General features: G+C 42.3%; 1 protein-coding gene across 2 annotated transcripts in view; it reads left to right on the top strand.

Annotated features, from left to right (window-relative positions):
* The window catches only part of uggt2 (UDP-glucose glycoprotein glucosyltransferase 2), a 685,376-nt gene that overhangs the window by 91,726 nt on the left and 580,607 nt on the right, over window positions 1–13,043 (top strand). For both annotated transcript variants that reach the window (XM_067986476.1, XM_067986475.1), the window contains exon 7: window positions 9,143–9,239. In XM_067986476.1, the coding sequence (XP_067842577.1) occupies window positions 9,143–9,239 (97 nt within the window). The remainder of the gene's footprint in view (window positions 1–9,142; window positions 9,240–13,043) is intronic.

The raw sequence follows: 13,043 nt of genomic DNA on the forward strand, positions 1-13,043 counted from the left end.
GTCCCTTTTATTCCATGTATTTCAATCTTGATGATAAGCCAATTATTTGGCACTTTATCAAATGCCTTTTGAAAGTCCATATACACCACATCAACTGCATTGCCTTCATCGACCCTCCCTGTTATAAATGCCAGCCTCGCCAGCGACGCCCACATCCCATGAACGAATAAAAAAAAGTTAGTTAAACACGATTTGCCTTTTAACAAATCCGAGCTGTCTTTCCTTATCAATCCACACTTGTCCCAGTGACTGCAAATTCTGCCCTGGATTATTGTTTCTAAAAGTTTCCCCACCACCGAGGTTAAACTGACTGGCCGTAGTTGCTGGGTTTATCCATACCTCCTTTTTTGAACAAGGGTGTAACATTTGCAATTCTCCAGTTATGTGGCACCACCCCCCCCCCCCCCATCTAAGGATGTTTGAAAGATTATGGCTCGTACCTTCGCAATTTCCACCCTTACTTTCCTCAGCAACCGAGGATGCATTCCATCCGAACTGGGTGACTTATCTACTTTTAAGTACAGCTAGCCTTTCTAGTACCTCCTCTTTATCAATTTTTAGCCCATCCAGTATCTCAACTACACCTTCCTTTACTGAGACTCTGGCAGCATCTTCTTTGGTAAAGACAGATGCAAAGTACTCATTTAGTACCTTGGCAATCCCTCTGCCTCCATGTTTTTTTTTATTCATTCATGGGATGTGGGCGTCGCTGGTGAGGCCAGCAATTATTGCCCATCCCTAATTGCCCTGGAGAAGATGGTGGTGAGCCGCCTTAGTCCGCTGCAGTCCGTGTGGTGAAGGTTCTCCCACAGTGCTGTTAGGTAGGGAGTTCCAGGATTTTGACCCAGCGACGATGAAGGAACGGTGATTTATTTCCGAGTCGGGATGGCGTGTGACTTGGAGGGGAACGTGCAGGTGGTGTTGTTCCCATGTGCCTGCTGCTCTTGTCCTTCCAGGTGGTAGAAGTCGCGGGTTTCATAGAATCATAGAAAATAGGAGCAAGAGTAGGCCATTCGGCCCTTCGGGCCTGCTCCGCCATTCAAAATGATCATGGCTGATCGTCGAACTCAGTACCCTGTGCCCGCTTTTTCTCCATATCCCTTGATCCCTTTAGCATTAAGAAATATATCTATCTCCTTCTTGAATACATCTAATAACTTGGCCTCCACTGCCTCTGTGGGAGAGAATTCCACAGGTTCACCACCCTCTGAAAGAAGAAATTTCTCCTCCTCTCGGTTCGAAATGGCATACCCCGTATCCTGAGACTGTGACCCCTGGTTAGAGATTCCCCATCCGTCGGGAACATCCGACATCTAGTCTGTCCTGTTAGAATTTTATATGTTTCAATGAGACCACCTCATTCTAAACTCGAGTGAATATAGGCTGAGTCGACCCAATCTCTCCTCATACGTCAGTCCTGCCATCCCACGAATCAGTCTGGTAAACCTTTGTTGCGCCCTCTCCAGGGCAAGGACATCCTTCCTCAGATAAGGAGACGAAAACTGCACACAATACTCCAGATGTGGTCTCACCAAGGCCCTGTGTAACTGCAGTAAGACATCCCTGTTCCTGTACTCAAATCCTCTTGCAATGAACGCCAACATACCATTTGCCTTCCTAACTGCTTGCTGCACCTGAATGCTCGCTTTCAGCGACTGGTGTACAAGGACACCCAGGTCTCATTGCACCTCCCCTTTTCCCAATCCATCACCATTCAGACAATAGTAATTTCTGTTTTTACAACCAAAGTGGATAACCTCACGTTTATCCACGTTATACTGCATCTGCCATGTTCTTGCCCACTCACCCAACTTGTCTCAATCACATTGGAGCCTCTTCACATCCTCCTCACAGCTCACATTCCATCTCAGCTTTGTGTCATCTGTGAACTTGGAAATGTTATATTTAGTTCCCTCATCCAAATCATTGATACATATTGTGAATAGCTGGGGCCCAAGCACTGATCCCTGCGGTACCCCACGAGTCACTGCCTGCCACCTGGAAAAAGACCCGTTTATTCCGACTGTCTGTTTCCTGTCTGTCAACCAATTCTCAATCCATGCCAGTATATTGCCCCCAATCCCATGTGCTTTAATTTTGCACTCTAACCTCTTGTGTGGTGTGGGACCTTATCAAAAGCCTTCTGAAAATCCAAATACACCACATCCACTGGTTTTCCCCTATCTATTCCACGAGTTACCTCCTCAAAAAACTCCATTAGATTTGTCAAGCAAGATTTCCTTTTCATAAACCCATGCTGACTTGGTCCAATCCCATTAATGCCTTCCAAGTGTTTTGTTATCACATCTTTTAGGAGGTGCTGTCGAAGAAGCCTTGGCGAGTTGCTGCAGTGCATCCTGTGGATGGTACACACTGCAGCCACAGTGCGCCGGTGGTGAAGGGAGTGAATGTTTAGGGTGGTGGATGGGGTGCCAATCAAGCGGGCTGCTTTGTCCTGGATGGTGTCGAGCTTTGAGTGTTGTTGGAGCTGCACTCATCCAGGCAAGTGGAGAGTCTTCCATCACACTCCTGACTTGTGCCTTATAGATGGTGGAAAGGCTTTGGGGAGTCAGGAGGTGAGTGATTCGCCGCAGAATATCCAGTCTCTGACCTGCTCTTATAGCCACAGTATTTATATGGCTGGTCTAGTTAAGTTTCTGATCAATAGTGACCCCCAGGATGTTGATGGTAGGGGAATCCGGCGATGGTAATGCCATTGAATGTCAAGGGGAGTTGGTTAGACTCTCTCTTGTTGGAGATGGTCATTGCCTGGCACTTGTCTGGCGCAAATGTTACTTGCCACTTATCAGCCCAAGCCTGGATGTTGTCCAGGTCTTGCTGCATGCGGGCTTGGACTGCTTCATTATCTGAGTGGTTGCGAATGGAACTGAACACTGTGCAATCATTAGCGAACATCCCCATTTCTGACCTGATGATGGAGGGAAGGTCATTGATGAAGCAACTGAAGATGGTTGGGCCTAGGACACTGCCCTGAAGAACTCCTGCTGCAGTGTCCTGGGGCTGAGATGTTTGGCCTCCAAAAACCACTATCATCTTCCTTTGTGCTAGGTATGACTCTAGCCACTGGAGAGTTCTCCCGCTGGTTCCCATTGACTTCAATTTTACGAGGGCTCCTTGGTGCCACACTCGGTCAAATGGTGCCTTGATGTCAAGAGAAGTCACTCTCACCTCACCTCTGGAATTCAGCTCTTTTGTCCATGTTTGGACCGAGGCTGTAATGAGGTCAAGAGCCGAGTGATCCTGGTGGAACCCAAACTGAGCATCGGTGAGCACGTTATTGGTGAGTAAGTGCCGCTTGATAGCACTGTCAATGACACCTTCCATCACTTTGCTGATGATTGAGAGTGGACTGATGGGTCGGTAATTGGCTGGATTGGATTTGTTCTGCTTTTTGTGGACAGGAATACCTGGGCAATGTATCAAATATATATGAGAGTGTGTGTGTGTGTGTGCATATATAGTGTGTGTGTGTGTGTGTGTGTGTCTGTGCATATATAGTGTGTGTGTACGTGCATATATAGTGTGTGTGTGTGTATGTGCATATATAGTGTGTGTGTGTATATATATTGTCATAGAGTCATAGAGTTATACGGCACGGATAGAGCCCCTTCGGCCCATCGTGTCCACGCCGGCCATCAAGCCCTGTCTACTCTAATCCCATATTCCAGCATTTGGTCCGTAGCCTTGTATGCTATGGCATTTCAAGTGCTCATCCAAATGCTTCTTGAATGTTGTGAGGGTTCCTGCCTCCACAACCGTTTCAGGCAGTGAGTTCCAGACTCCAACCACCCTCTGGGTGAAAAAGTTCTTTCTCAAATCCCCTCTAAACCTCCCGCCTTTTACCTTGAATCTATGTCCCCTTGTTATAGAACCCTCAACGAAGGGAAAAAGCTCCTTATATTCCATCCTATCTGTGCCCCTCATAATTTTGTACACCTCAATCATGTCCCCCCTCAGCCTCCTCTGCTCCAAGGAAAACAAACCCAATCTTCCCAGTCTCTCTTCATAGCTGAAGCGCTCCAGCCCTGGTAACATCCTGGTGAATCTCCTCTGCACCCTCTCCAAAGCGATCACATCCTTCCTGTAGTGTGGCGACCAGAACTGCACACAGTACTCCAGCTGTGGCCTAACCAGTGTTTTATACAGCTCCATCATAACCTCCTTGCTCTTATATTCTATGCCTCGGCTAATAAAGGCAAGTATCCCATATGCCTTCTTTACCACCTTATCTACCTGTTCCGCCGCCTTCAGGGATCTGTGAACTTGCACACCAAGATCCCTCTGACCCTCTTGTCTTGCCTAGGGTCCTCCCATTCATTGTGTATTCCCTTGCCTTGTTAGTCCCTCCAAAGTGCATCACCTCGCACTTTTCTGGGTTAAATTCCATTTGCCACTGTTCCGCCCATCTGACCAACCCATCTATATCGTCCTGCAGACTGAGGCTATCCTCCTCGCTATTTACCACCCTACCAATTTTTGTATCATCAGCGAACTTACTGATCATACCTTTTACATTCATATCCAAGTCATTAATGTAGACCACAAACAGCAAGGGACCCAGCACCGATCCCTGTGGTACCCCACTGGCCACAGGCTTCCAGTCACAAAAACAACCTTCGACCATCACCCTCTGCCTTCTGCCACTAAGCCAGTTTTGTATCCAAAGTGCCAAGGCACCCTGGATTCCATGGGTTCGTACCTTCTTGACCAGTCTCCTGTGGGGGACTTTATCGAAGGCCTTACTGAAATCCATGTATACCACATCCACTGCGTTACCCTCATCCACACGCCTAGTCACCCCCTCAAAAAATTCAATCAAATTAGTCAGACATGATCTTCCCTTGACAAAGCCATGTTGACTATCCCTGATTAATCCTTGCTTCTCCAAGTGGAGACTAATTTTGTTCTTCAGAATTTTTTCCAATAATTTTCCTACCACTGATGTTAGGCTCACTGGCCTGTGGTTCCCCGGTTTTTCCCTACTCCCCTTCTTGAATAATGGTACTACATTAGCGGTTCTCCAGTCCTCTGGCACATCCCCTGTTGCCAGAGAGGTTCTGAATGTATGTGTCAGAGCCCCCGCAATCTCCTCCTTTGCCTCACACAGTAGCCTGGGATTCATTTCGTCCGGGCTTGGGGATTTATCCATTTTTAGGCCTGCTAAAACCGCCAATACCTCCTCCCGCTTGATGTTAATATGTTCGAGTATATTACAGTCCCCCTGCCGTATTTCTATGTCTACATCGTCCTTCTCCATAGTGAAAACAGATGCAAAAAATTCATTTAGAACCCCTCCTACATCTGCCGGCTCCACACACAGATTGCCATTTTTGTCCCTAATGGGCCCTATTTTTTCCCTAGTCATCCTCTTACCCTTAATATACTTATAAAACATCTTAGGATTTTCCTTTATTTTGCTCGCCAGTGTTATTTCATGGGCCCTCCTTGATCTCCTGATTTCTTTTTTAAGTATCCCCCTGCACTTTTTGTACTCCTCTAGGGCTTCCTCCGTCTTTAGCCTTTTGTGTCTGCCAAAAGCCCTCCTTTTTTTCCTAATCCATTCTCGTATATCCCCTGACATCCAAGGTTCCCTGGAGTTCTTGGAACCACCCTTGACCTTTACGGGAACATGTTGCCATTGTATGGTCTCAATCTCCCTTCTGAAAGACTCCCATTGCTCCGATGCGGATTTTCCTACAAGCAGCTGATCCCAGTCCATTTTGGCCAGATCCTGCCTTATCCTATTAAAATCGGCCTTCCCCCAATTTAGAACCTTTATTTCCGGCCCCTCCCTGTCCTTTTCCATGACCACCTTAAATCTCACCGAATTATGGTCACTGTCACCAAAGTGCTCACCGACTAGCACTTCTTCCACTTGGCCGGCCACATTCCCTAGAATTAGGTCCAGTACCGCCCCCTCTCTTGTAGGACTTTCTACATGCTGGCTCAAAAAGCTCTCCTGGATGCACGTTAAGAATTTTGTACCCTCTAAGCCTTTTACACTCTGAGTATCCCAGTTAATATTGGGGAAGTTGAAATCCCCCACTATTATTACCCTATTATTTGCACAATTTTCTGAGATTTGCCTACATATCTGTTCCTCTATCTCCCCCTGACTGTTTGGGGGCCTATAGTACACTCCCATCAAAGTGCTTGCCCCCTTTTTGTTTTTAAGCTCCACCCATATGGCCTCATTAGAGGAACCTGCTAATATATCATCCCTCCTTATGGCAGTAATTGATTCTTTAATTAATATTGCGACCTCCCCCTCTGTCTCGCCTGAAGATTCTGTACCCCGGAATATTGAGCTGCCAGTCTTGCCCCTCCCTCAACCATGTCTCTGGTTTTTTTTAATGAGGCTGTGCCTCGGGGCAGAATTATAATTTGCTACTTGCGTCAGCACTAGAATAACACTCCAAATGTGCATTAAGCAACATTTAAAAATGGAAATTTAGTTTTGTTAATTCTGAAATGCCACCACATGCTATAGAACAGGACCACTTAGTGGAGGATTCCCTGCCTAAAGTATGTTCTAGTATATAGATATTTTTCAAATTGTGAAAATGACGCACCTAATTTTAAGAAGCCGTTGATTTTTTTTTAAAACCATCTAACATTTCTATGTCCAACACAACACAAGGTCTTATTTAAAAATAACTCTGGATAAAGCCCGTGAAAATGTTATTTTTCTCGCTAACTATCTCCTCTCTCTTGTTTGGATATGATTCTGTGGAGGCTGGTTGATTTCCAGCATCTCACTTAAGTGGCTATTATCCATGAGCCTTAATGGTGAATGTTGACAAGCTGTTCAGTCAAGGGGACATCACCGCTGAGTCTGATTCTGTCTCCACATACTTCAGCTCGGGGTTGCAGGATAGTGATTACAAGCGGGAACCCTGGCTAATTTTTTCCTCCGTAACCTGGGGGTCCTGAGGTCTGTTATAGACTTGTTTATCTTGAACTTATTAGTTTATGAGAGATATCTGTTTTATTTTAATTTAGAGTCTGTTATCAGTCCTGACTGAGATCAGCTAACTTGCACAAATCAAGGATCAAATATAGGACATGCTGATCTGTATAGTTTAGCTACTTACTAATCTATTGGGGGAGCTTGGTAATTGCTTTTGAAAGGACTGTTGACAGTGACCGTATACGTAACATTGTTTCTGATAGTTCTTTGGCCCCTCTACTCCAATAGTAATTTGCTCAAAATCTACAGTGGCAAACTGATAAATTACAGCTAACCTATTTGATGCCACTAAAGTAATACTTCCAGTGTTGTTACAAAATATATCAATCATATGCACAACATTTGTTCGAAAAATTGTTCTTTGTAGAAGGTGGTCATTTTAAATGGCTATGCACAATTTACCAGAAATTAAAGCCAATAAAATAGTCTGAGATATTTGGTTATAGACATAAATAACATCCTTTCAGCTGCACATTGAAATGTAGGAAATAATTTAGCACATTTTTCCAGTAAATGTATTGTAAGGATAGATTTGTTTATTTTGAGCTTACTGTTTTATAAAGATTTCTGCTGTGCAGTCTATTAATTTAAAATCTCTGCATTTAAATTATTGCATAGTTCAATTTTTTTGAGCACTAAATTACTACTTTGTTTTTTAGTTGCTTAATTCAGATCATTGGCTAATTTTTTTTTCATTTAAAAAATGACTTTGAATTAGCTGGAGTGGACTGTATTGTAATTTTCACTCTTTGCCATCAGTCCTGTCTTCAATCTTTACAGCTTCACGAATTACTTATTTCCAGTTGGTCTGTAGTTTGGATTCACTTAGAATTCTCCAGCAGGAATGACTGAACAAACATGATCAACAAGAATTCCTCTCTCATTTGAAAATGTATAGCTGATTTCTGTGTAGCAATATGGCATTATGAAGTTGAGGACCCAAGACATGCAAATGCACTTTTTTTGCTATGAGTTTACATAAATATGGCACAGTAAGCAGTATTTTAATAGCAAATTACTTGCAATACATTGTTGCACAGTATATTTCCATTTGCATGAAAAATCTATTCAAAGAAGGGTTTGAAATTTAAAAAGATGTTGGTTTCTAAAGTTGATGGGTTACTTTTCATATTTCTGTTTGGGCTGCATTAGATTAGAACTAAATTAATGTTCTATATGTTTTCTTTTTACAAAAACAGTGTAAAAAAATAATTATTTAAGGAGAAGTTTTTTTGTTGTGGCAAAGATGAGCTTACAAGGGACTGGGATCTGATTTCAACCATTTAAATGATCTCCAGTGTGCAACTCGCTTTTGGGTGGTCAGTTAGCTCTCCCTTCAACATTGTAAAGCTCTTTTTTAAATGTCTGCAGTTTTCCCTCCAATTTTTCTCCCCTTGAGAAGCCAATAACTTATAATAGGATACAATTCAGTGGGCATTGGCAGCTCTCCAGTACAGTACCTAAGTGGCCATTCTTGTGTTGGTGACTATTGAACTGTTTAGGCCATAAAACCCAAGCTTGATCCTGTCCTCAACCTTCCCAGAAATGGTCACTGAATAGTAATTTGGACTGGGAACCCTGGCTGATATTTGATTTCCCTTCTCCCCAGCTCAGGGGCAATGAGACCAATTGTATTGCCCCTACTGCTGCCTTGACCGAGATAATTTAACTCGGCACAGATCAGGGATTGGCTCTGGAATCTTGACGGTATGTTTGCTCAGTTCCATACCTGGCAGTGCATTTGCCATCTAAACCATAGGGAGAGGTGTTTCTTTTTACTGTTCAGCTATTTCATTGGCATCAAACATTTACTGAGTTCTTAATATGTGTTTGTGGTTTGATGTACTATGCGGTATATTACTATAATTATTTTAAAGAAAGCTTGATTTACTATAGGGCTGTTTGTCTATTACATAGAAATTACAGCACAGAAACAGGCCATTTGGCCCAACTGGTCCATGTCGGTATTTATGCTCCACACTTTTAGACCACAGTTACTTGTCTTTACGGTATGTTTTTCTGTTCCAAGTAGCAGAGTCCAAATGTAATGAGCATTTCTGGGAATTAATGTTAGTTACTTCCCTGTTTTTGGATGTTTGACAACTAAAATCCTTTGTGTAGCTAATACTGTTGATATTGTGTCCCTAACAGAAAGCCAGCTCTAAGAAAGTACGCCTTTCAGGATATGGTGTTGAACTTGCTATTAAAAGTACAGAATACAAAGCAGTCGATGACACTCAGTTTGAAGGTAAGAGTTTTATTTTGAATTCTATACACATAATGTGGTCTAGATTGATTAGTTGAAGTAAATATTTTAATTAGACCATTTTTCTGTTGTACTCTTCTTTCTGGGACACATGTTATGCAACCTTCTTATAAGGTGCCAAGTTCCATGCAAAGTCCTGTTTTCTAAAAAAAAAATGTGGCTACTAACTCTTTGCATAACATTGTGAGATAAGTGGGAACCACTGACTACAGTAGTACCATTGAATGTAATAATATTCATGTTCGAAAGTACAATTATCAAATCCGGAGAAAGCAAGAGAAGTTAAAAGTAAAATAATACTTCCATTTTTATAGCACATTATCACCGTCAAGCTTCCCAAAGTCCTTCACACTGAGTTACTTTTTGAAGTGCAGTGACTGTAATGTTGCTAAATACAGCAGTCATTCTTCACTAGCACCATCTCACACACAGCAGTGAGATGAATGGCCAGTTAATTCATGATTTTGGCAGTATTTTTTGAGGGAGGAATGTAGGCTAGGACATCAGGAGAATTTCTTGCTCTTCCTCGATAGCGTCATGGGATCTTTAACATCTAACTGAACAGCCAGAAGAGATCTCGGTTTAACTTCTCATCTGAACGATGGCACAAATGAGAATGGAACACTCCCTGTAATGGAACACTGCACTGTAGTGTCGGTATTGATTATATGTGAAATCCTGGTGTGGGATTGAAAGGTGACCTGTCTTGGTGATGGGGTGATTTAGATTGAGGAAAATAGTTTAGGCGACCTTCGGTTGATATTGTATTTGCATATATTTGCATACACCTTTATCATAACAGCTAAACTGAGGGGTGGGTGTTGTGTTCGTGTGGGGGAGGCGTTGTTTCTCATAGTGCACGCTGCAGATTAGTTTGGTTGTAAATTGTAGAAAACAGTGAGTAGGCTGTATCTCCACTGCTGCCCCGTCTCCCACCTTCTAATCTGGAGCTTAATGTTGGGCTTGTGTTCCTATATTATAGACTCAATTTTACATTACGAAATCATAAAATTTACAGCCCATCACACTTGTCCTGGTGCCAGCCTTTCGATGGGAGTAATGTACTGTAATCCCATTTCCCTGCTCTTTCCTCGTATCCTTTATATTCTTCCTTTTCAAAAATGTATCGAATTCCTTTTTAAATGATGCTACAGGCTCTGACCCAGTAGTCATTTGTGGTAAAATGTTCCATGATCGAATAATTCTCTAAGAAAAATAATCTTCTAATTTCCCTCTTTGTTTTTCTAGTGGGAATCTTGACCCTCATTACCAATTTGCCAACAAGTAGAAACAACTTTACGCTATTCATCCTCTCAAACCCATTCATAGTTTTGAAAATCTTCATTAGATTTCCTTTAACAATCTTCTTGTCAGTGGAAAAAGGCCCATTTTTCCAATCCTTTCTTTCTTTCCTGGTGTCATTATAGTGAATCTTTGCTGTATCCTTTCAATGGCTCTAATGTTCTTCCTATAATGAGGTGAGGCGAACTGCTCACAATACTCCAAATGTGGCCTAACCAATGTCTTGTACAAATTCAATATACTTTCCTTGCTTTTACATTCAACGCCAACTATCTATAAAATGCAGAATGCTATTTGTTTTTTGGACATAAAGGTGGGGGTACAGAAATATTAAGGATCTACATATTTATAGCCCCAGATGTTACTGTTCCTCCACTCTGTTAAGAATCTTCCTTTCACTATTCTTTTTCCAGAAGTGTACTACTTCACTTTTCTCTGCATTTGACTGTACCTGCCACCCATCTGCTCACTCCACAATACAATCTGTGTCTTCCTGCAATCTCCTTTATTCTTCCTTAACCTTTACCATGCCCCCTAATTTGATATCATCAGCAAACTTTAGTACGATATCCTTTTGCGCCCGTGTCAAACTCATTTGTATAAATCGTAAACAAAAGAGGTCCCAGGATAGATCCCTGGGGTACGACGTCACTCACATTCACCAATCTGAAAAACCCCATTTAACTCCACTTGCTTTCTGTGTGCTAGTCATATCTCTATCTATGAAACCACGTACTCTTTAGTATCATAATGCTGTAACTTTTGTAACAAGGCCCTTATGTGATGTGGTGCCAAATGTCTTCTGAAAATCCATTTATACACCTGCGTTGCTTTTAACTACTGCATTTCACAGGAACATGGGAATAGGAGTAAGCCATTCAGCCCCTCGAGCCTGTTCCACTACTTAATGAGATTATGGCTGATCTATATCCTAACTCCTTTTAGCCGCCTTGGCTCCATATCCCTTAATACCTTTGGCTAGCAAAAATCTATTGATCACAGATTTAAAATTATTAATTGAGCTAGCATCTACTGCTTTTTGTGGGAGAGAGTTCCACACTTCTACCACCCTTTGCCTAAAGAACTGTTTCTTAATCTCTCCTAAGTAGATGCTGAGAGGCTGTTCCCCAGGGCTGGAGAGCCTAGAACTAGGGGCATAATCTCCGGATAAGGGGTCGGCCATTTAGGACTGAGATGAGGAGGAATTTCTTCACTCTGAAGATGGTGAAACTTTAGAATTCCCTACCCCAGAGGGCTGTGGATGCTCAGTCATTGAGTACATTCAAGGCTGAGATCGACACTAAGAGAATCAAGGGATATAGGAATCAGGTGGGAAAGTGGAGTTGAGGTAAATTATTGGACGATTTGCCGTTAGCATCCCAAAACCGATAAAAGCCCCTTCTCGCCATGAGGCGCCCTATTGAACTTAATGGTGATGGTGAAATTGCTGGATTTACAGTGCTATTATAAATTATTCCCATCGTAGCCATTTAGGGCTGTTAATTAATGTTGTAGAAGACCCTGTTAATGACATGATTTATGGTCCTAACTTGACACTCAACCTTGAAAGCCCATAAAGGTGCCAATGAAGCTGTGAAGTTTCACTCTGGCAGGTAGTGAATTGTTCCTAGAGGTTTTTTATACTTTTTATTTGTCTTGGCAGTATTTTGTGCCTATCTTCCCATCCAGTGTCGGAAGGCAATAATTTTCAGGATACAAAGCTGTTTTAACAATCGGAAATACAAATTAGATGGATTTAATTCAGAAAATAACCATTTGGGATATGGTATATGAATAATTTGAGACATGACGTGGTAAGGAAAAAGGTGACTTTGGACCAATGGCTCCCAAAGCTCTGCACCACTGGGGTTTTCTTTGCATCTTTTCTGAGTTTGTTGTAGACTAATTGATAAAGATTGATTGCTATCATTAGTCAACAACTCCATTATCATTGTATCATGCGACTACCGGGATGGTAGAAGGCAAACTAGATGGACCTTGATCTTTTCTCGTCTAGCAATTCCTATGTTGCTATGAAAGCAGTGCAGTGGTGTACCCACTGAGCGTTTCACTGTCCCTGACCATGATGGTCGGGGCCACTGGTTCTATACTTCATGGGTCAAGAATGTTTATACATTTCGCACACTTATCCTGCCATTCACTCATTAACTTCTCAAGGGCCAGAACAACAATTCCCAAATACAACTGCGTTACAGTGTCCTCTTCTGCTTGTTTTTTAAAAAAAAGTCTTACTTTTCCTTTCTGCCACTTTTTCTCTCTCTCTCTTAAACCACTCTCTTTTGTTCCTTCTTTTTATTTCTTTCTGTCTCTAATTTGACTCTAATTCACCCTATTTCCTTTTCCATCATTCGCTCTATTTCTTTCTCTATCCTTTCCTTTCATTGGATAAGGAGATAAGCCATTGGACGTGAGGTTCATGAGGTCCCAGATGTGACATTGATATCGCTGTGCCTTTAGCCTATT

Source organism: Heptranchias perlo, chromosome 6, assembly GCF_035084215.1.
Source record: "Heptranchias perlo isolate sHepPer1 chromosome 6, sHepPer1.hap1, whole genome shotgun sequence".
In the NCBI taxonomy this organism is placed as follows: domain Eukaryota; kingdom Metazoa; phylum Chordata; class Chondrichthyes; order Hexanchiformes; family Hexanchidae; genus Heptranchias; species Heptranchias perlo.